Here is a 24,514-nt window from a genome sequence, read left to right as displayed (position 1 = left end):
CTCTGTGCTCACTTTCTCGAGATGGACCAACGTGGGTGCCCTTGAAACTCATTTTTTGCAAGGGCGCCCTTCAATCTATCATTCCTCAAAACACAATATTTAATGTTAGCATTGGATAGGCCGTATTTCAAAAGTCATCTCAGCCCTTAAATCTCAAATTCACCAATGAACGGTGCATAATAAATCCTTTATTTGTGGAGATTTTTGCACCGATTACTTTCTAGCTTTATTATGGGCAATGATAATTTAACGCCCTCAATAGGATAATTCGCACCCCTTGATAGGACCGTATGTGTCATGCCCAAAAACAAAGTAATAAAAGAATTTAGGGTTCTTGGGATCCATTTTTGGATTCGAATCCGTATCTTGCCTCCTTTTTCATCTGGATACGAAGATGAAACTGAAACAATTAGAAAGCCTACTCGGAAATCTTCAGCAATTTTCCAATCCTAAGGTAACTTTTTTCTTCTTCTCTATCTCTCAGTGAAATTTCATGGATTTTCCGAGCTTTCTGAAAAGGATTCCAAGAAAAAAATAATCAAGAAAATGATTCGAATCGATGCTTTTGGTGGTGTAGGTGGATCTTGAACAGTATCCAACAGGACCTCACATCGCATCTCGCTTGTTATTTACGGTCTCTCTCTCTGTCTGTCTCTGTCTCTGTCTCTGTCTCTGTCTCTCTCTCTCTCTCTCTCTCTCTATTTAAATTCCATTTTGTTTAATTTTCATTGTGTGTAACATTTCCAGGCTGAGAATACATTTGGAGATGTAAATGGCAAGGTAGTGGCAGACTTTGGTTGTGGTTGTGGTACATTAGGTTTAGCAGGTGCTCTTTTGGGTGCTGAGTGAGTAGATTCGCTTTTGTATTTCTGCGAATTTTAACTTAATTTGTCTGAGTTCTGAACTAAATCATGATTTAGTATGCAATTCTTGATGAAGTTTCGTTTTGATCCACCTTTCGAACCTTATATGACATCCTTATATGATGGAACAGTAATGTGATTGGCATCGACATTGATTCTCAATCACTTGAAATTGCTTCATTAAATGCCGAGGATCTGGAGGTATTTGGATTTTGCTACATCTTTCAGTTTTGTTATAAATTCATAATTTTGATTAGCTTTGATCATGTATTAGATTATAGCTTTGATTACTGAGCTGTTACAAGAATGGCACATGAAGATTTTGTTTGTGTTTTACGCTTCCCGTATTGAAGGCATCTAATTGCTTAGCGATTATAGATTTGTGTAAAGGGCATTATGGACAATAGAAATATTTTACTGATGTATTGCTTCTTGGTTAAAAATTCATATGGGCAGTTGGACATGAATCTTATTTGGTGCGACATCAAGAATTTAAAATTGAGAGGTAATATTTTATCTATTTTTCATTTTTGATGAGCTTGGGGATTATTTTTCTGCCATATGTTGAGCCCCTCTTATTTCTTCAATGAGCTGATTTGTTTCCACATCTACTGATGCCGTGTCCATGAACTTGTCTCTATTAAGTTGCTTACAACTTGCATTAATTCGCTCTAATAGATTATTTTTATTGTAGTTCAAGCAAGTTTCTCCTTGGCAGGCCACAAAACTTCCGTTACAAAATGCAAAGTCCGCTTCCTCCCTCTTTGATCTCTTCTCAAATCAGTCAACTTGGGCTATGCACACAACTTGGTCCTCCTGGTCAGTATTCAGTTGAATTTGTCTACTTGCCAAGTGAGAAGTTGTGGTCAGTTAACTGAGTTAACTGATTCAGAGGAATTTCCTACAGAGTGGCTCAGAGGACAAGAAGAAGATGCACTTAGCTAGTTGGGGGGAGGTGTGCAAAGCTACCAAAGTAGGTGGGCTTGAGATTCACATATTGAGAATCGTCAAGTGACTCTGGAAATTTGGAGAGGAAATGACCCAACTTTGGACTAGGATAATAGAAGTATGAGGTTTGCCTTGGTAATTGGATTTTTGATGATAATTCCAGATATAGAGCTTTGATATTGTGGAGGGATATCATGAGACAAAAGTAGCAGTTCCTAGATGGTATAAAAAATCTGGAGACGAAATGACCAGACAAATGGTGTGTGGTGCTTATGGACTTATTCCCTGATTTGTTTGGTGTGGCCTCGAACAAAGAAGTCTTTGTGCAAGATTGCTTTGAGGGAAAGATCGGGTCTCTTGAAAGATAAAGTTAAGATGAAACTTCATTGTTGGGAAGTAGATATGATTGCCCATCTCATTGATATTTGAAGCTCATTATATTTGAAAGTTTTGTAGAGGCAAAAGGGTTTGGATCTTGATCTCCTCTTGGTCTTTCAGCATAAAGTCATTCTATCACTATATTATTTTTGCTCTCTTTCCTCTCAATTGCCTAGAGTTGGAGTGTTCTAGCTCCACCTAGAGTTTGCGGATTTGGGTGGACAACATTTTAGTATAAGATTCAGACAGTCGATCACCTTCGGCATCATCAGATTCTCATTATTTTCTCATTATTGATCACTATGCTCTTTGTGTGGAAGCAAAAGAATTTTTCGACCACAACTTCCTTCACTACAGGTTCTTTAGAGATGTGCGAACTCAGATCCTCAAGAGGTTTGAGATGTCATGGGTCTTTCTTTCCCTGTTGTCTGATCTTCTTGATAGCTGGCTCTATGTGTCTTGGTCTAAGAAAGGGATGATTATCTAGAAGTTAGTGTTGTTGGCTACTATCTGGGTGCTATAGAGAGAAACACTCGCATTTTTATAAATGCCATCAAAGGTGCTTTATTTACTTACACGAGGATTATATCGATGACTTTATTTTGGGCTAGGATTCTACCTTGCTTCAAGATCTATTCTGTCGGACACTACTGGAGGGAGATTTACGCTAGTAGGGACAAGGCGGAGATTATTGCCCTTAGATGGACCCCTCCCGCCCCGGCCGGCTGAAGTTAAATCTCGATGGCTCTAGCATGGGCTATCCTGGGCCTTCTGGTATTGTAGGTCTCCTTGGAGGCGAAACTGGATCGATCAGATGTGCTTTTTCAAGTCCTAACTCTCCTTATTTCCTCTCCAAGAAAACTCACAAAACCCTTGCTTCTTGTAAACCTAATAAGTGCTTTAGATATTAATGTCACCACACCAAGAAACTGTTGATTACATTTAGCGCAAAACTAAAAATTGGAATGCAAGACATGGTGATCGATCACTGTTAGAATACAAAACATCTACACAACTATAAGGATCATAGATGGCAGAGATTTTGATAGCCTTATAGTAGAGGGAGATTCTCTCAATGTTATTAGATGGATGGATAGGAGCCGCTCTTGTCCATGGGGATTTACATAGATGATTGATAAGATTATGGACCTGTGGAGGGTCACCCGTTCCGCTTCCAGCATGTTCAGAGGTTGGCTAACGGAGAGGTAGTTCGTCTCGCTCGAGCTAGTGTTGATAGGTCGACTTTGGAGATTTCTGACTACTTACTACTTGATTATCCCTGTTGTAGTTCTTTGTTTTCTTTTAGTTTTGTTCTTGTAGCCTCAACCACCTTTGTCACCGGCCCTCTTTTCTTCTATTTAAAAATTCTATCATTTATTTTTTAAAATGATAGATATTTTATTAAAGCAAAAGAAAAAAGGACCGCAACTGAGATGGTATTGGCTACAAAGCCAGATACTGAAGAAGAATACAACAAAAGGTGAAATGATCAAGGATGCAAAAAATCAGAGATCTCTAGAGAAGGCCTATCAATCCTAGCTCTAGCAAGGTGGTCCGCCTCTTCGTTAGCCGACCTCCAGACATGATGGAAGCAAACTGCTTGACTCTCCACACGATCCAAAATCTTGTCAATTAGTATAGAGAATTTTCAAGGGTGAGGATCATCCATCCATCTAATGATATTGAAGGAGCCCCCTCCATAATGAGAGTATCAAACTCGATGCTATTTGTGATTCTGATACCTTTAAAAACGACCCTCACGTCCGCCCTATTAGACTCTTTGATCATAATAGGACTCGAGTAAGTCTATCTGATCATTCTAGTCTCATCTCTAAGAAGACCTCTTATCTGAACTGGACCCATATTGCCGATGCTTGAGCCGTCAAAATTTAGCTTTGGCCATCCATGATCAGGGAGAGTATGTTTGGGGGCTAAAATCTCTTGTCTGTTTTTAGAATAGGAACTCTCTCTCTCTCTCTCTCTCTCTCTCTCTCTCTCTCTCCAACCCTGGCTTATATCCATGGTAGAGTATCCTAAAGCCAGGTAGAATCTTGGCACAATATACAATGAGCGATATTATCCACGAGTAGGTGAATATAAATCCTTTGGTAGTACTTTTAAAAATGAGGGCCTTTCTTTCTTTCTTTAGGACCCAAGGTAGCTAGTAGGGGTGTTCAATCGGTTATAACTGAACCGAAATAACCGAAATTTGATAATCGAAATAATTTCGGTTATCAAATTTCGGAAACCGAAACCGAACCAAATTTTAGGAAAACCATACCGAAACCGAACCGAATTAAAAATTCGGTTATTTGGTTATAACCGAATAACCGAATAGTGATAAAAAAGACAAAAAAAAATCTATTTGGACGGTTTGATCGGAGGGCTACGATCAATCTATCGAAACGGTTTTTTAGGCACAACCTATTGAAGTTGTGATCAATCAAATGGACGGTTTGGATCATCCTACGGAGTGCCCATACACCATATTTTGAAAAAATAATGTTTAGTTTTGGTTAATTTAGGTTATTCGGTTAACCGAATTTTTTTCCCGATATAACCGAACCAAATTAACCAAAAAAAAAAAAACCAAAACCGAACCGAACCGACCGAACCGACCGAATCAATTCTGTTCGGTTCGGTTATTCGGTTAAAACTTAAAACCGAATAATGAACACCCCTAGTAGCTAGTAATGTTAACTACAAAATAATCATCCTTCTTTTGAGCCAAGGGGCAAAAGACTAATTGTTGAGGAGATCAGAGAACTGAGAGGGGGAGATCCACTAAATCCCGAACCTCTTAAGGATTCAAGTCCATGCATCTCTAGAGAACCAATGGTGAATGGGCAAATGATCTACTATCTTACCTGCTTTCGAGCAAAGAATGCAATGGTCAATAATGAGAAGTTGGTAACTTTGTAGATGATCAATCATCTGAATCTTACTCTAGAAAGTGACCCATCCAAACACGCAAACTCATGGTGAAGCCGGAATACTCCGAACCCTGGATAGCTGTGAGGTTTGGGAGCAAGAGGTTATAGAAGAACTTTATGCTGAACGACCTAGAGGAGTTCTAGATCCAAACCCTTTTATCTCTGCCAAAACTCCCAATATAGTAAGCTTCTGTGATGTGATGGCAATATGCTAAGCAGTCATTTCAAAAAAAAGCTAAGTAGTCCTATCTACTTCCCAATCAAAAAACCTTTACCTGATGTTTATCTTCCAAGAGACCGAATTGCCTTCTGCCTGAAACATAGTTGTAAATTTAGTTTCGGTGGCCATTTCGTTTTGGCCACCGAAACGAAATTTCGGAAAATTTCGGACAATTTCGTTCGAAACTTTTCGGTAAATTTCGTCAAATTTCTTTAAATTTCAGTCAATTCCGGTCGATTTCGGCTGAAATCCGGAACGAAACGAAATTTTCGTCATTTCGTTCCGGTTTTCGGCCGAAACCGAAATGTTTCGTCCATTTCGGACAAAACGAAATGAAATTTATAACTGTGGCCTGAAAGCAATCGTGAACGGAAGCTTCTTGGTTTGAGGCCCCTCTAAATAGATTAGGGAAAGAGTCCTTAAGTGCCTCCCTCGAGCATGACTTGTCAAGCCAAAACTTAACTTTGTCCCTTGTGTGTACTCTCTATCAGACTTCTATACTCACCATCTAAAATCAAATTTCCAGTACAAGTACAATATTTAGTTTCAATTATCTTGGTCCAGACCTGGCCCTTTTTCTCTCCAAACCTCTACAATCACTTATCCAAAAAGGCTTTATTAATGCTTCTCAATCTATGAATCCCAAGATCACCAGCTTTGATGGATTTGCACACCTTCTCCCAACAAATGAGGTGCATCTTCTTCTTATCCTTCGAGCTACCCCACAAGAAGTTCCTTTAGATCTACTTGATACGCTTGATTTCTCCAATTGGGCATTTGAAAAGAGATAGTTGATGAATAGAGATATTAGCAAGCATCGCCTTATTTAGAGTGATTTTTCCCTCTACGAGGTTAGGTTCTGCTTCCACATTAACAGTCTCCTTTTCACCCTTTCTGCAATCGGATCGCAGGCTCCCAGGCCTTGTTTTAAGAAAGGCCTTCATAAAGAGGCAGGCCTAAATAAGTGGTAGGAAACTCTTCCACAGAACACCCTAGAACTCCAGCCAACCTGTCTTTTTCTTCATCTGCTAAATGGATGCCAAGGAGCTTAGCCTTAGATTTTCGGAAATTAGACCTTTGTCCAGTCACTGCCTCATTGCATTGGAGCACAACTTTTAATTTCAAAATCTTGTCATTGTCAGCCTTACTGACGACCAGAGTGTGATTTGCGAACTGAAGGTTGGATACTTCTAGTCCGACATCCCCAATATTGAACCCATCAATTAGACCACATCGTGTTCCTTAATCCAATATTCTATCGGAAATTTCTGCTACAATCACAAAAAGAAAGAGGGAAAGAGGGTCCCTCGGCCTGAAATCTCGAGCGGATTTGAAAAAACCCTTCAGAGAACCGTTTGCTAGAACAGAAAACCGAGCTAAAGAATCATGTCTCATTATCCAAGCACACTATCAAATGCCAAACCCCATTCTCCCCAATAGACAGTCTAGACATTCGATTGTAAGCCTTCTCCATATCCAATTTTCAAATATCACCTTTCCTCGCTGACTTGGAGGAGCAGCACCTTATTTGCTACCATAGCACTGTCGAGAACCTGGCGCCCGTGAATAAAAGCTGAACCTGGTGCCCGAGAATAAAAGCTGATTAATTATTTGAGGTGACCTTAATAAGAACCTTCAATTTATCAACAACATTTTCGCTAGGACTTTATATAAGCTCCCGACCAAGCTAATCGGCTGAAGTCCCTAATTTTGTCAGCCCCCTTGATTTTGGGAATCAACACAATAAATGTCGCTCGCGTGCTCTTGTCAAACGCCAATCCCTCATAGAACTTCTTAAAGAAAGTGCATATGTGACCTTTGACGATACCACAACAACACTAGAAGAAGGCTAAGCAGAATCCATCCGACCTAGGGGCACGGTCTCTACTCAGTGAAAATAGGCCGGCTTGAATTTCTTTTTCATTAAAAGTCTTTTCTAAAGCAGCACTATTTGCCTTATCGATCGAACTGAAATCAACCCTTTCAGTCAGATTAATAAAGATCATGGTGAAAATTCACAATCTCCTTGTCAATGGTTTCCTTGTCCTCACTCCTGATTCCATCAATATGAATGGCACTAATACAATTCCCTCTTCTTCTAGTGCTAGCAATCCCGTGAAATAAGTCGTATTCTTGTCTCCATCTTTCAGCCATTTAGCTGTGGACCTTTGCCTCTATTAAATATCTTCCAGTACTCTTCCTTGAAAGCACCCATCTCCCCTGCCTAATCTGCTCCAGCTACTCCCTCCTTTTCCGCTCGACTGATTTGCTGGATCCGAGATAGCAACCAAGGCTTTCTTTCAGCCACTTCCACCGGATTGCCCTTGTTCCATTCCTTGATCTTGTTTTTCACATATCAAAGCTTTTTGATGATCACCACTTCAGCTGGACCCAACACTGAATGTGTTATCCATTTTTCTCGTTGGGATTCAAAGTCTAACACTGAATGTTGGTGTTGACGTGTTATGGTTAGTTACATTGACTGGATTTGTTTCTCTGCATTGAATGTGTATTGTCTAGCGACATGGGGCATGCTTACTTCTGGATGCTCCAATTTATGCATTTTTTAGTTGTTATTATTATTTAATTCCTGTCCCCTAATCTGTAGTAGTAGTAGTAATAATAATAATAATGATGATGATGATGATGATAATGGAGCTTAATTAACTTGTTAGGGGAATCTGTTGACTATATTCGGTTATGTTTTTTTAACTTTTGCAAGAGAAAATAGCTAACCATATTAGTTGTAACTTGTAACCTGTATGAACCCATATCTGCACGCTTACAAGTGATAACATTAAGCTTTTGCGTTTGCAATGCCTCTAGGAGCTGCTTACTGTTTATCCCCAAAAGGAAAGAAGAATGATGCTTGGTGCCAGTTATTTTGTATGTTGAGGCATCAAGGAATATGTAGATAATCCTATGGAGTCGTATTAGTAGCTTATACAGTCGTTGATTTCTACAGATCAGTGCCCAAGTTTGCTCTGGCAAGACACTTGAGTTTGATAAGAAATCACAGAAAATTCTGGGTTAGTGTTTCCGATCTTAGGAAAACCAATGGATTAAAATGGTGAATGATTCGGAGAATTAAAATTTCTGGATGAAGTTCCCACAATTATGAAAAAAAAAACTGGGTTACCCTTAAATGAGAACTTTACCAATTTTGGTAAAGAACCAGCAAAGAGGGGAAAAAATCTGAATCTTGTACATGTAATGACTAAAGCTTCATTGACAAATGGCAGTTCGAACACCAATAAAAAAAAAAGAAAAAAAGGAGAAATGGCAGTTCGAAAAATAGAAAGTTTGCAGAAACACAATATCCTTGGCTACGATTTGGCTGACACTTCGAATATATTGCCGACTCATGTGTCCTGCCGTGTCCTACACGACACGCGTGTCCACACATGTCGACACTCCTTTGGACACTTTTACTTGTATTGCTGGAAGTGTTAGATTTAATGTGGGTGTGTGAACATGTTTTTGTTCCTTGTCAAGTGTGACATTCTATTTTTTATTGAATATTGTGTTTACCTCATTTGGGCAACTCGTATCCATGTCGAAATTGGACACACGAATCCATATCCACAAATCATGATTACATTTACTTTCTATTTTAGCCGTGTCCCCATTTCTAAAGTTTGAGGGTTTGCCGTGTCCGACACCCGCGACAGTCGTGTCCGTGTCCACAAATCATAGATCCTTGGCCTTTATTTGTTTTCTCCTTCTTGGGGTTATATTTCTTCATACACCTTTGACCGTTCATTTACACCTTCAGGTTTATTCATATAAAGGGGCACTTGGCTTCTTTTATTTTGTTGTCTGTCTCGATGTCATTTGGTTAGTAGGAGCTTATTCTCATGAGAGTTTCCCGACCCTGAGTTAGTGAAATACTTTAATAACTTTTCTTCCAAAAAATAGTTTAATAACTGCTTGTGCTCCTGATTTTAACCTTTGTTTTCCCTCAACATAGTAGACCAAATCTGATCTCTTACATTTCTCTGTCTGCATTTACTCTCTGAAAGTAGCGAAAGATGTTAGGTACATAAATTCTCTCATGTGCCACTGATAGGGATTCATGTGTCAGTCTGATGACAACCCTGCAGAAACATCCGATATGTCTATACGGTATATGACAATATTTTTTTGAATGGCCAAGATATCATTAAGAAAAAGAAGACTGAGGAGGTCAGAGTACAAAAAAAAATGAAAGAAAAGAGGGAATAATACAATGAGAAAGCTAAAAAACAAAGTCAACATCGATCTCAGGGCTGGAGGAAATCAAATTGCTCAAGCCAACCTCCCTAGCCAGCCTGTCCGCAACCCCATTAGCCGACCTCCTAATATGGCGGAAGGAAATAGCAGAGCTTCCCACTAAGTCCTTAATCTCCTCAAAGTAGATATTAGATACGGTATATAATAATATTAATAGATATGGTTCTTGACGAACAGACGCGATAAGCTGATTGTCGAGGGGACTCATCCAACACAATTGCGTGGGCTTCAAATTCTTCTACCAGTCCGTCGCGGCTACAACAATACATTAGCGAGGTTCGGGATTTGGTTCGTGTCTTAAAACCCACCATTGAGCACATAAAAAGATCGGCCAATGATCTGGCTGATAGGCTTGGGAAAGAAGGTAGCGCATTGGAATCCATGTCAATATTCATCGCCCCTGATGAGGACCGGAATGAAACGATCGTGGCTGAGTAAAGTCCTTGCAACTTTCATGTTTTTTTGTGTGTTAATGTTTGCTACACTGTAGTTTGCGTGGGGCAGTTACATGTATGATTAGGGGACATCTTGTCTCCTGTATGTACTTTCGGATTTGGTAATAAATGTCATCTTTCAAAAAAAAAATATTAATAGATATTTTTGTGTAATATTATTCTGTGAGCATAATATACAGAAACGCATCCAGCTGAACAGAAATTGTTAAGAACTATGTAAATATATGTATGTAGATATGTCTATATTTTGGTCTACATCTTTGGTTGATGCTTCCATTTGCAAATTCTTTGAATAAAATGCATCATGCCGTTGTTTCTAAACATATTTTATCATCCGTCTGTTAATAATTGGGGTTGTGTTAAGATTTGCTTTGTTCATTTCGTGTCTTTTCAAACACAATATTACCTTCGCCTCCCTCATTCATATCATGTGTTTCTATTTAACACACTTCCTTTTATCCTAAAGGAAAGTTTCTCAGATGCTTTCCAACATGAAGTCCAATTCGTGCATTTCCTGAACTATGTTCATCAACCACTCCAAATAAAAACTAAAAATTAGGAATTAGACATCTAATCTACCTGTCTACAACTTGGGCAGAGACAAGTCTGTGTTGGATATATGTATGGGGCGTGGAACACGCTAAATTTAAGATGTTTGATGCATATTTTTAAAACTCCACCGCGTCATCGTCGACTGGCCACATTGACTCTTTTTAACCTTGGCTGCATTCTTTTTTTGAGTTCGCATTTTGCCCTACAAAGTTAATCAAAACTCTTTTGAACTCTCCCAAGTTATGACCGGGTCAAGTGAGTACTCGGCCACTTCAACCAAGTACTCAGCCGTGTCAACTGAGTACTCGATCATGTCACACTGAGTCGACTAGTATTTTCTTTGGCCGCGTTTTGACCCGCCATCCGTATTTTGAAACACTGGTTTGATGCATGGTATGCCTGTTCAAGCATATCAAATGCAAAAATATAAATTTTAACATACCCAAAATAAAGAAAAGGGGCAAAATACCTAAAATTAGGAGAAATAGAGGCATGTCTAGCTGTGCCAACACACATGTCCGTGTTAGCCAATGCATGTTGATGTGGCTAAAAAGGTTAAGAGGTACCATATCCTCAGAGACCTCAATTAAGAATCTGTTATGACATTTTCTTCTTGGTGTATTTATGTGACCTTGTAGATCTACTAATCTGTCTTTTCTTTTCTTCATTAAGCTTATCAATACCTCTCTTAGGTTTGGGACTCCACTGTCATTCTTATTCTTTGATTCAATCAGCATTGTTTTGGTCACCTCAATATCGTTTCAAAAAGCATTTGTTCTATTGGTTAACTAATCAATACAGTAATGCTTTCTTTTGAAGTATTATGATGGGCCTGAGCTTGTATCTTAGTTGGAAGATGCTTTGTGTAGCAACCATGAGGTTGTGGGTTCAACCAAGCTTACATTTGTAAAAAAAAAGTGGTATGAAAAAAATTGATTCAATATTAAAAAAAAACATGGAAAAAATTAATACTAAAAAAAAAAATGAAAAAATTTAATACCGCTTCACCGTGGAGTGTGCAGCATAATGTTACCTGTCGAAATGGTTTACCATAATTTTTGAAATGTTTCTTTGTCCATGTAATTTGTTCAGGTGGACTTGTAGACACTGTTGTAATGAATCCTCCATTTGGGACTCGAAAAAAAGGTTCCGACATGGATTTTCTCTTCATGGGTTTGAAGGTGAGGTCCCACTGTTTATTCGATGCCTGGACTTACACTTGCCAGATTTTTTGTCCTAATAAATATACGCCCTTTGACTGTTGTTGTAGGTAGCCTCTCAAGCAGTGTATTCATTGCATAAGACCACCACAAGGGATGTAAGTCATTCTCTCTGAAAGTTCTGGTTAAGGGTGTTTCATGAAGGAACTATTGTTTTATTCAACTATGGGTTTATAATATTATCTTTTCTCTTTCCTGGCCATCTCCTATACTTCAGTAAAATTTTCTGCCAAAGGAAGATGAGCCTTTGCTGTACTGGTGGTTACTATGAGTCTATGAGTGTAAAACGAGTCAGGCTTCAATCCTACTTAGTCATTAAAAAGAGTGATTTAGTTAGCAAAAAATAGTAAACTGGTGCCTTTTTGCATATGCTTTGGTCTTTTGGTATCCTGGACACTTCTACTAGGCCAAATTTCCCCCGATAATATGCTACTAACACGTGTAGATCGTAGATACTTTATCTTACAGCAGAGATCAAAATCATAATGGTAATGTCAAGTCCATTCCCAATTTCAAAATAAATCACCTATCGACAAGCCCCAGAGCATGAGCAAGGATCTCTAGAAGAAGGAATTCTAGGGCAGGATTGAGCCAGCCCAATGGTAAAGGCTTTGGCCTTCCACCTTGAGGCGGAGGTCATTCCCAGCTTACCTACCAAAAAAAGGAATTCTAGGGATGGACATGTTCTTTATTCCACTGCATAAAATTGTCCGTAGCCTATGTCAGGAATATCCAATTATACCTGAAGATAATATACTGACCCTCTCATATGTCACTATTCAATAAATGAAGAAGCAATTTGTAGGTTACTCTCTATCATTGAGATGTATGCTTGCAAGTATGATTTTTTTTTTTTTTGCACATATTAAGCTTACTTGTAACCACTAACCAGTAATAAGCTTCCAGTTGGGAATGCAAATGAGGATTGCAGTTCTTCAATTGCTAAAAATGAAGCTCATGAAGATTTTGCATTCAAGAAATCCTTGATAATCCGTCTTCCAAATCCTTTTGTAGGGCTTGAAGCATGAAATATGGACATCCTTTAGTAACCTAATAAGTGAAAGGCAACACTTATACTCATCTTTTTTGAGGTTTCTTTAAGAAACTATTTTTATATGTCTCTCTCCTCTCCTATCATAAGAGTCTTGATTCTCACCCATAGAAAATCGCTGTTTTGTATTAAAAAAAAAAAAAAAAAAAAAAAAAAAACACGTTTGAGCCTCTATCCTATTAAACTGCATTTAAAACGATCAAGTGAAAAATCGCGTTTTTACAAGTTTTTTCCCCAGAATTTACCATCTTCTTTCTTAGTTACATCTTTGCCTTTTTCCTTTTTTGGTGGGGGGGGGGGGGGGGGTTACCATTAGCAAAACGTGATACAACAGAAAAATGAGACAGGAAAAATTTGGGTTTAACACTATATTGGTTCAAAAAATCGCAGTAAAAAAACAGTCAAAAAACAAAAACGCAAAAAAATGTTCAATAAAGAAAACGAGTTTACTACGTTTTGTGTTTAAAAAAATGTCTACAAAAAAGGGGTTTGTTCACATATATGCTTGTCAACATATCTCAGTAAATGTAAATGTACCGCCAAAATTCTAAGAATATCATTAACTTCAATCCAAAAAAGTAACTTTTCAGACTTAAATGTTCATTGTCAAGTGCTATGAAATTTAAAAGTTTAATCAATGTAAACTAAAAATATGAAGAAAAGACATTTTTCAAATCGCCTAAAATGTTGACTGTTTTTTGACTGTTTTTTGAAGTGGTAATATGAAGAATGTTTGAAAAATGTCTTTTCTTACCTCAATCATATCAAATATGATTTTCCAAGTATAACAAATGGGGCCTCAAAAAAGCAGCAGCTGAATGCGCCCCATTAATAATGTTTGCTTGCTTTTTTTTTTTCAAATGACTCAAGTACTTTCACATACTTGGGTAGGTCATTATCTCCACTAAATTTGATTGTTTCATTTGCTCGTTCTATTGCTTCATACAAATATGCGACAATTGATACGTCACTATTTATTAAGCGGAAAACTTTAATCAAAGTTCTAAAAGATCATTACATCATTGCCTAGCATCCAAAAGATAGGTTTTTTAAAATTTTCCAACAACTTTTCCCCCAACTTGAGTATTACAATATGTCATCAATATCCATTTAGCTGATGCTATCAATCAACCTTAGATCATCTTCTACTTGTAATACGGATTGAAGCATCAAAAAGTGGATAGCAAATCTATTCTTATAAATACCTATGAAACTCCTTATCGTTTGATAAAAATCAACACCATTAGAAATCATAAATTAATTTCTAATCAATTGATTTTCTTCTTTTTAACATGTTCTTCAACAAAGCAACCATCCATGGTTGACGTGGTAAAGAAAAAGAAGGAATTAGTGGATAAAGCAATTAACAATTTTTTTCATTGAAAATAATATTGCATTTAATGTTATCAATTTATCATCATTCTTCGATATGATAGAAGAGGTTGCTAACTACGGTATTGATAAAAAGTTCCTGTGTATTCAACTCTTCGTACCAAATAAGTACAAGATGTAAAGAAAAATGTTGATGGTTATTCTCTAGAATAAAAGAGTCATGGGCCCTTTCAGGATGCATGTTAATGTCTGAGATATGGATCAATATGAAAAATCGATCATTTGTGAATTATGTTATAGCATATCTGAAAGAGAGCAATTTTTATGACGATTAGTGAAGGGTCTGGCCATAGGAAAACAAGGATATAATTTGAATACTTGCTGGCTTCAGTGACTGATGATATAGGTGGAGAAAATGTTCAATAATTTGTAATGGATAATGCATCAAATTTTGTAGTTGCTGGTGCATTAATAGAGGAAAAATTCCACCATATCTTATAATCTAGTGTGCTGCTAACGGAGTTGACTTACCCCTAAAAGATATCTACAAAGAAATTGAATGGATTAAAAATACCATTGATGATGCAACGACAATTGTGGTTTTTCTATACAAGTACCTCATTTTTTTCTTTTTTCTACTCTTTTTCAAATGATAACTTTTTTTGTGCCATTAAAAAAAAATATTATTTTTTAATTTTTAACGGTGTTAATATTTTTACCGGTACAGTACTCTTATGTTTGATGAGAAAACATACAAACGATAAGGAACTTTATGGTTGTTTTAAGATCAGATTTACTATCCACTTTTTGATGTTTCGTTCCGAATTACAAGAAGAAGATGATCAAATGCTGATGGTAGTATCAATAACTGGAGAGGGATAACATATTGTAAGACTCTAGTTGGGGAAAAATTGTTGGAATAATTCAAGGAACTACTTTTTTGAAGTCAGGCAATGATGTAATTGATTTTTTAGAACCTTTGATTAGAGTGTTTCCTTAGTGGATAATGACTGATCAACTGCTAGATATTTGTATGAAGCGATAGAACGAGCAAATGAAACAATCAAAGTTAGTAGAGATAATGATCCACCCAAGTATGCGAAAGTACTTGAGTTATTTGAAAGAAAAATGCAAACATATATTTTTAATCAGGTGCATTCATCTACTATTTTTTTGAGCCTCCATTTGTTATATTATAGAAAATTTATATTTGATATGATTGAGGTAAGAAAAGGCATTTCTTGAGTTGCCCAAAAATGCCTTCTGAGATAGAAAAAAGAAAATTTCTTCATTAAGTGATGATGAATGATGGAAAATCCCTAATTTTATTTGATGCTATTATATCTTTGCGGATGATATATGAAGTGCATCCCCTTAAGTATCCTAACTTTTTAATTTAGTGTTTAATTTTTTTAATTGTGATAATAATTTCATGGTTATATATCAGTGTATGGTGGAGCATGTTTGGAGGTTCGGTTCCTTTACTTCAAAAAATAACCATTCGTATTTTGGTCAACCGTGCAGCTCTTTAGCATGTAAAAGGAAATGAAGTGCTTTTGTAATAGCTCGGACAAAAAAGAGAAATAGATTGACTCTTAATATGTTAAATGACTTGGTCTATATACGAATGAATTCAAAGATGATGGAACTATTTAAAAAAAAAGGACCAACAAGTTAGAAACCCAATCGAACTTGAAGAGCTAGGAGCATTTTGTGATAAAAAAGTTAGTAATGATTTTGATGTGATAGATGATGTGTTGAACGAAGAAGAAGATATTGACGCGTTACTTAATATGATATGATGTTCTGTCAATATCTTTAGAGTTTCTTCATATTTTTAGCTTGCTTTAAACCTTTACTGTTCATAGCACTTAACATTACACATTTAAATATGCAAAGTTACTTTTTTGTATTGAAGTTAATGATATTCTTAGAATTTTGGTGTTACATTTATATGTATTGAGATATGCTGACAATCGATTATTTTTGGAAAATAATCGCCTCTCATGCTCCCAAGCCATTATCAATCACAGAGAAAGCTGTGCCTAATGCCCAACAAAAATCCATTTTCAAAAAAATGCCCAACAAAAATGTTTCGAATGACAGAAAGTGGGAAACCGGAAATGGTTTATGGGTTATCATAGATGTTTCAAACATTATCAATCACAGAGAAAGCTGTGCCTAATGCCCAACAAAAATCCATTTTCAAAAAAATGCCCAACAAAAATGTTTTGAATGACAGAGAAAGTGGGAAACCGGAAATGGTTTAAGGGACATCATAGATGTTTCAAACATTCCATACTCATTACCATAGTCCTCAGCAATATCCAAGACTTCATCTTTTATTCTCTCTGCGGACTGTTGTGTGGCAGCAAGTTCATAAAACATGCATTTCATCTTGCTGACGTAATTGAAACAAGTAGAAGAGCCCATCTTGCTATCGTAGAAGTCAGCCGAAAGCTGCATGATGCGAGCAACAGATTGTTGCTCATCTGTATCATGAAGAGACTTCTAAAGTTCCCATGCAGAAGACACTTGAAGAACTGGAGCTGTTGAGCAAGCATCTCTGGAGAAAGAGTTGAACTGATCTCTGTAATGACTAATTGATCCTTCACAATCCATATTTTTTTGCAAGACATCTTCTCTCCTTCAGTTTTGAATATATTTAGCTGGTGACATCAACCAAGGTTTTAAATTTCGACCGAAATCCGAAATTTCAGGTTTCGATCAACCCCGAAACCAAAATTGGGTAAACTCGAAACGCTATTTCGAAATTTCGTTTTCCCTGAAATTTCAGTCCGAAATTTAAGGAGTCTCCAAGAAATCTGGATTTTATTATTTATTTAATATTTTCTGAAATTTCATCCTAAATTATTGAAATTCGGTAATTTCCTTCGAAATTTTATACGAGATAAAATATTATTTCATTTGAGTTCGTTAGATTTCTTCTGAAATTTCGAAATTTAGGCTGAAATTTCAGTTTCAGTGAGGAACGAAATGCATTCCGAAACTGAAATTTAAAACTTTGACATCAACAAGCCATCAAGATTACTCAGGATGCCTTGACCACAAGCAATAGGCAGAATTTGATCTTTTTAATGAAGAAAATTATGGTGGGAGGTTTCAATGATGACAAGTTAGGAAAGAGTGAAAAAGGTGTGAAGGAAAAATGTAAGAAATGGAAGCTATGAGAAGGAAACGCAAAGAGAAGATGATTAGGGAGGTTGAAGACTACAGGTATGGTCATGAGAAGGGGAAAATGTGGTCAAATATTCAAGAATAGGGAAATAAACGCCAAAGGGGGGATAAGTTCTGGGGGAAGAGGAATTTTTATGAGCGATGGATGAGGAGTTGACGCCTTATGATGTTTAACTAAAAGTAGGTCCTTTTTCAGAGACCTGATAACATGCACCTAACATGAGCTGTAAACAGTGAAAAATTAGCTCAACTATGTTAAGTGGGTCCTCATTTTGAAAAGACTTTCTTACATGCATCTAAGTGAGGTGCAAGTCAGCAACTAGAAAAGTATAAAATTTCAAACTTGGTCAAAAGCAAATAGGGGAATTCAGAAGTTGCATTGACAACAAGAGGAAACCTAGGGTTTTTGGAAAAAAAGGTGAAAAGAAGAGTAAGAATATTATTGTTTTCTCCTCCATGAAGAGAGAGAGAGAGAGAGAGAGAGAGAGAGAGAGAGAGATTGATGGATGGAGTGATTATTAGGGTTATACATTATGATGAAAGAAGGACGAAGAGGAGAAGAGGGAAAGGAAATATAAGAAGAGATAAGAACTTGGGGAGTAGATCCTTTGCTTTGCTCAAGTGAGATTTATCACTTCGATATATCTCCACTTGTGATACCATGTAAGAAATTAACGAGGAAGAACGTAAAGATGGAATATAGGGGATCAAAGTGGTCGAACTTATACATTGATCTTATAGTTCGAAATATTTAAACAAGATATAAGTAATAGCTAATGGAAAAGAAAAAAATATCCTTCAGACTCGTACACACAAATGATATTACTAACATACAAAAAGTTTATAGTGCTGAAATCTCTCACTAATCATGTTAGGTTCATACCACAACTACTTGTAACATACAATCGTCCCCGAGAAACTATCAGCTCAAGAAAGGAGCTTTACTAAAACAATAGCCTCACCCTGTTAATTTCATACCACAATCTACTTGTAACATATAGTTGTCCACGTACCATTCCAAAAAAAAAAACATACAGTCGTCCATGAGAAACTATCAGCCCAATGAGCTTTACTAAAACAATAGCCCCACCCTGCTTTAACTTCTCAACATAGTAATTTATTTTCATTCCACATTATAAACATACCTCCAAGCACCCCAGCTATAAACATCTCAAACCAGTTGGAAAACCCGTACACAAGAAAGGAAATGAATGTCTCGATCATACTGGTTTGTTTTGTTCTGCTTTGTTCGTTTCAGATGAAACAGTGTGAAACACCCTATTTGGACCAAAATCACATTCTTTTTTTTAAAAATTTATTGAAATGCCCTCCAACAACTTTTTTTTTTGGGGTTTTCACCATTTTGACCATATTCTTTTGCCATTTTTATTGTTTTATAGTCATTTAAAGGGTATTTTTCTTCTTTTTATCTCCCCAAACAATGTTATTTAAAGGGTCCACTCGTCTCAAATTGACTGAGTCTAATCCTGACACTAGTTGGGTTCACCTACATGGAAATTTTCTAAAGGATTCATTAGCCAACCCCAACTAGTTTGGGACAAAGGCTTAGTTGAGTTGAGTTGAGTTTATCTCCCCAAACAAATAAGGTTTATAAAAACCCATCAAATCCCCCATTTTTGTCACTCATTGCTTCTATCTTTCTCAATTTCGCGAAATGGCTTTCTGCGAAATTGCCTAGCAAATCCCTCTTTATTTATATTTATAATATTTATAATTCGCACTTTGCATTTTGTATAATTAGCTGGACTGTTCAATCCAATGCTTCCAGCTACCGTCTTGATAAATGGTTTGATTACGAGGATCCCGGCATGGCCAACTTGGATTATCCATCTCTCTTTGCCATGTCATCTCCCAATGTTCCACCCACTTCCTTGCTTTGCCCTCCCTTATCCTTTCCCACCTGTTTTGAACAATCACAATTGCCTCCTGGTCCTGTATCTTTAATCTGGTACCTCTCTCTCTCTCTATTGTTCTATTTTTGGCAATCCACTACCAACCTTTGCTGCACTCACAGAAAGCCTCAACAGATTACCACCTGCCGCCACTTTCATCCTCACCGGCAGATGTCAAAAGTGTAGTCCAACATTAGTACATAGGCTCTTGGACTTCACTCAGTGTTTAAAAATTGGTCGAGAACTTGGCTAGTGAAAAAGGAATCAACTCGAGCTCAATAATTGATTTGGACAAATTTTCGTTGAACTTGGGTGAGGAGTAGTTTTTTATTGACTTGATAGTGCAGAACTTGTACTTGGACAAGAACTCGGCCAAGGTAAAACCTATTAGACTTGCAGGAGTCAATGATTGAGTTGGAAGTTTTGAAAGAGTGCTTTCACCTTCTTTGCATGCCAGCTTGAGGTAGAATGAAGCAACTAATGCAAATAATATTTGCTCCCATGACCAAAATCAGATTCCATTGTGAGAGTGCAACAATTTCTCTCCCAAGGTTTCCTTTCCCTACAAACGGACTCTGGTGGCAACTCTTCTGAAGTATGAATCGGTCTTGTCGACACTACACCATGTCTTTGAACAATTTTCCTCTGGAACGGCTATAGGTATCAATCTCCACTTACTCTCCCAGGATTAACAATAGATATTGGCTACTTCTTTTCATTCTCCTTTCTTTCCTTCCATCTGCAAACATCATGATACCTACTGAAACCTCCTTTCTTTGACTCGAGGCACAATCTACATCCCATGTTGATCTGAAATTAACAATCCACTAAAGTGGAACTTCCAGTTTCCTTGTCACCGTCCTTTGCTCCTTTCATTTAGTGTTGCTGGTTTGTAATCCTTCTGCAGTTCTCCATCTGTCATTCTCCATGAGAAATTGAGTAACAAGCTTTTCATATCAAAGAGTAGAGGAGATCTTGAGATAGAGTCGCTCCAGTGGAGTGTCTTCTTTTCTGGGTGTGTCATCTTTCTTAGAAAATAAATATTTCCGGAGGATTATGATTCGAACTATGGCCCTGTTCATTTAAGATTATGACAACCAATTGTGAGTGCCAAGCTGATTATTGGACTCAAATTTAAACGTAATTTTGAGTCCAATAATCACTTTGGCACTCACAATCAGTTGTCATAATCTTAAACGAACAGGGCCTATATGTTGTGGTAGCTGTAGGAAACCTTTCCTCTAAACCCAATGGAAAAAAATGACATACCCAAGACTCATTAACCCAAAAACATTCAGCTGAAATTTTCTCGCATGTTCATTACTGTAATATGCTCAAGGATGGTTGAATTTTTTTTAGTTGTTTTCGAGAACCATACTACAGTTAACTTCCATCCTTTTTCTTTATGTTGGTGATGCCCAATCTGGTGGTGGTATCAATTGATTGACGTCCTAGCTAACCGTCTCTCTAGCGCTGCACATGGCTTCTTTGGGCATTTATATAGGATAATTTGTTCAAAATTCCTAATCATATTTGTAGCTTATCCATATTTCAGCATCTGTATTTATGCATCATCTGTTTATTATTCAATATTGTTAAATCCTAACATTCACAATTTGAATAGGATATTTTTTATACGTTCATATGCTATTAAACCACTGGGAAAATGCTAGCACCACAGTTGACCATGCAGTAATACAGCTGCCTATGCTATTTTTAGTTGGATAGCTCTCATGAATCTGATGATTTTTCTTTATTTTTTTGGGATTCGTAGCATGTGAGAAGAACAGCCTTACGTGATTTCAGTGCTAAAAGTGCTGAGGTTTTATGTGAGGTATTCTCACATCAATAAACTCACTCTATCTTTCTTTAATCAATAATTGCATTCTCTATTTATTGTGTTTTATACAGAAAATGACTTTATCTTGCATCATGACAACATCGTAAATGGAGGGATTGAGCCCCTAGCTCAATGGTCGAGGTTTTGTTCTTCAACCTAGAGGTCGGAGGTTCAATCCCAGCTTACCTACGAAAAAAATGTCGTAAATGATACAACTCCATGAAAGATGAATAATTTGATGCAGACATTTGCATGTGTTTCTTTTTTCGTGTTATTTTTTTAAAAGCAACGATTACATTCAAAGCAAAATGATCAGAAAAAGAAACAGGGACATGACCTCCCCCACACTATGTACGGTAAAACCCAAAACAGTCCCCCCCTCCATAAGATTTGCTGTTGTACTCTTACTTCCTCTACAAATATGTTGATAACCTCAACATCTTTCACCCATTCTTTTGCCAATTTATTGGCTCTTTCATTGGCTGATCTAATCATGTGCTGAAATTGTGGCCCAATTTTTCGAACCAGATCCCTACTTTCTGAGATAATATCTGCTATCTTCCATGGCCCCTTCGCTTTGTAGCCCATGCCAAGATGTTAGCTAGTTGCCTTTGATGATTAAGGGGTCAATCCTTTTTTTTTTTTGAAAGTTGATATATTTCATTAATATTAAGATAGCAATCGGGACCAGTAATCCCATCCTGCAGTACAAAATATTAAGGTGTACTGGACCGACATGCCGGCTCCAGTCCAAAGGATAAACAAAGCAACACCCGAACATCTATTCAAGATTCAACCACCATTCAGGTCTTCTTTTTTCCACTTCTTTTTCCCAAAACCCAGTTAAAGTTCCCTAAGCAATCCCTCCAGAAACGATTACCCTAAAAAAACCCTTCTACTTCCTTGCTCTCTTTTTATATCTCCAACCATTCCTAAACTAATTTCCAGAACCCAGAACCCATCCCCCCCACCCCCCCCCCCAAAAAAAAAAAAAAAAACGTCTATCTAGGCCCCCCTTTTTTTAAAACAAAACATCCAAACTAACTCTAACACGAGACTGTCACGCACAGTCGCGCAGCTCTACCAGTAGAACCCCAATATCTAGTTCTAATTCCATGTCTTCAGAAAAATAGTCTGAGGCGAACTGCGGATAGAGGGCCTCTTCTAGCTGAGACATCCGGATTTTAATTAGTTTGGATATCTTTTGAATGCAAAGTGTTCGCTTCGCCTCCCACTGTAACCGTCTCTGGTTTTTTGTGAACTCCAAACAGCCTCGGAAGAAAGGAAGTCTGTAGACTGGAATACATATTTCCTTCAAATTGTAAGTACCTGTCACCGGAAAGAATTCTTCGGCAATCATCCAATAGTCCTCCTGAAACTGCTTCCATTGCCTTTTAATATTACTTTTAACTTGCTCATGGGTGGTGGGAACTACCGCCGAGGCTTTTACCCGATTGTATTTTAAGCTACGGACCCACCGGCGATCATGGAGCCACTCAAAACAGTCCGGAAATTACTTAGTCTCTTGAAAGTTTGAGGTTGCGAAGAAGAAGGAGAAGCAGCCATATTCCTAAAACGAAGCTTTATTACCTTCTCTAAAGAAGACCAAGAGACCAGTTAGACTCATCTTCATTACCATTGTGTCATATAATGAAATAAACCGCCCATAACTCTGTATTGTTGGGCCCACAACCAAATCTCAAAAAAGCAGTTAATACGAGACTAGGTGACTTCCTTAAGAAAGCTAAACCAAAAAGAGCCGTCACCGCCCAATAAATAAAGAAACACCTGTACCAAAAAACGAGGGTAATACGGCCGTGATAAGACTAATTCCTTGCCACATACACACCTCCCTAGAGTTCTGTGTTGCGTAGGCTGGAATGCAACACGATTCTACCTTTAGTAATCGTAATCTAACCAAAAAGTCATATTTGGTGGGAGGAGAAGGTCTTTCTCCAAGCCTGACAACCCATCGGATGATGCAAAGCCTGACATGCTTGAATCAGCCCATATTTTGGAGGGGAGAATGGAAAATCTTGGCCCAAGAAATTGTTCAAAACACTTCCCATTATTTTTTTGTTTTTGTTTTTCGTAATTTTTTAATATTCTGACTTTGATATCCCCTCTGTTGGCCTTTCATGACTATAGTAGAATCCAAATGCTTCCCCTGGTTCTCTTATCATCTTATTCCACATAACAAAGCTCATGCTTCTGTCTTTTTTTTTCATGTTAGAATGGTACTTATGTGTCCGTGCGCACATTCTTACATACTTATCTTGTTTTGTTTTGTGTTTTTCAGCTCCGATTTGACGTGCCACATCTTTACAAGTTTCATAAGAAGAAAGAGGTTGATATCGCCGTTGATCTATGGCGATTTGTTCCGAGCTGATCAAGAAATGGTAACTACCATTTCATAATGACACCCATCTTTTAAACATTGAGGCACCTTATCTAGATTGCTAGAGTTACAATAGAGGATCACGTGAGCCTAATTTACTCATCTACTCTTTTTTTTGTTCCAGTGGAGGTATTGGGATTTGATCCGGTTCTTTCCTCTCATCACTATTAGTTATTATGGATCCCATCCGTTTATATACCATGTAACTTGATGATATTTGTACATTATATAGATTCTACCCCAGAAAATGTAACATTTATAGACGATCTCAAGAAGAGGATTTGATGTTGCATTACTATTAAAATATAGTCAATTGTTAGAAGATACTCTAGAAGAGGAGGCTTTAAAGAGTTTGAAAACCTGCATATCATTTTGTAGTAAAAGGCAAAGTAGAGGAGAGAATCTAAACAGAAATGATGGTACAAATTAAGAAAGGACACCCCCCCCCCCCTTCTCTCTCTCTCTCTCTCTCTCTCTCTCTCTTCAAGAATCTCTTCAAGAATCATTGATAATTGAGAGGTTCCACTTGAAAAAAAGGAAAAGCTCTTAAAACACATGCTTATTTTGGTAAGAGAAACTGTGATTAAACTAATAAAAGTATCCTTTGTCAATGTTTAAATCTTCAAGCGGATGCCCCATGGTCCTTAATTACTGTCTTCCTAACAACAATCGTAGGAAAAACAAAAGTAGTTTTTGAATTTTGTGGAAAGCCATTTAGTGGATGGCTTTTGCATGTGAGAACAGCCACATAGGTTGACTCTTTGGCAGATTTTATCTTATTCATTAAATTGTTCTGAGGTGGCTATTCTCACATGCAAAAGCCAATGGTGAGGACATTTTTGGCTACCATGAATATTACCTGACCCAATGGTGAGGGAGGTTGGGAGAGGGATAGACACAAGAGGGACTGGGTGCGGAGAGGGTAAGAAAAGCCTAAATAA

The 24,514-nt window shown here is 37.4% G+C and overlaps 1 protein-coding gene across 2 annotated transcripts; it reads left to right on the top strand.

Moving 5' to 3' along the window:
* Positions 1 to 267: 267 nt before the first annotated feature.
* LOC143853111 (S-adenosyl-L-methionine-dependent methyltransferases superfamily protein) lies at positions 268 to 23,938 on the top strand. Of its 2 annotated transcripts, XM_077362837.1 has the most exons (10): positions 274 to 454; positions 578 to 634; positions 748 to 845; positions 995 to 1,064; positions 1,320 to 1,368; positions 11,714 to 11,802; positions 11,892 to 11,939; positions 21,110 to 21,169; positions 23,475 to 23,574; positions 23,698 to 23,938. In XM_077362837.1, exons 1-9 carry the CDS (start codon positions 395 to 397, stop codon positions 23,562 to 23,564), a joined length of 621 nt encoding a protein of 206 aa, XP_077218952.1. In that variant the 5' UTR covers positions 274 to 394; the 3' UTR covers positions 23,565 to 23,574; positions 23,698 to 23,938. The 2 variants fall into 2 exon arrangements, with proteins under 2 accessions (XP_077218961.1, XP_077218952.1); XM_077362846.1 differs by lacking the exon at positions 21,110 to 21,169 and having other exon boundaries at positions 268 to 454.
* Positions 23,939 to 24,514: the final 576 nt, after the last annotated feature.

The sequence above is a fragment of the Tasmannia lanceolata genome, unplaced genomic scaffold (assembly GCF_043159265.1).
Source record: "Tasmannia lanceolata isolate RefF3 unplaced genomic scaffold, GAP_Taslan_0.1 ptg000003l, whole genome shotgun sequence".
Classification (NCBI taxonomy): Eukaryota; Viridiplantae; Streptophyta; class Magnoliopsida; order Canellales; family Winteraceae; genus Tasmannia; species Tasmannia lanceolata.
Note: the sequence above shows the minus strand (reverse complement) of the source record. Positions and strands in the feature narration are given on the sequence as shown.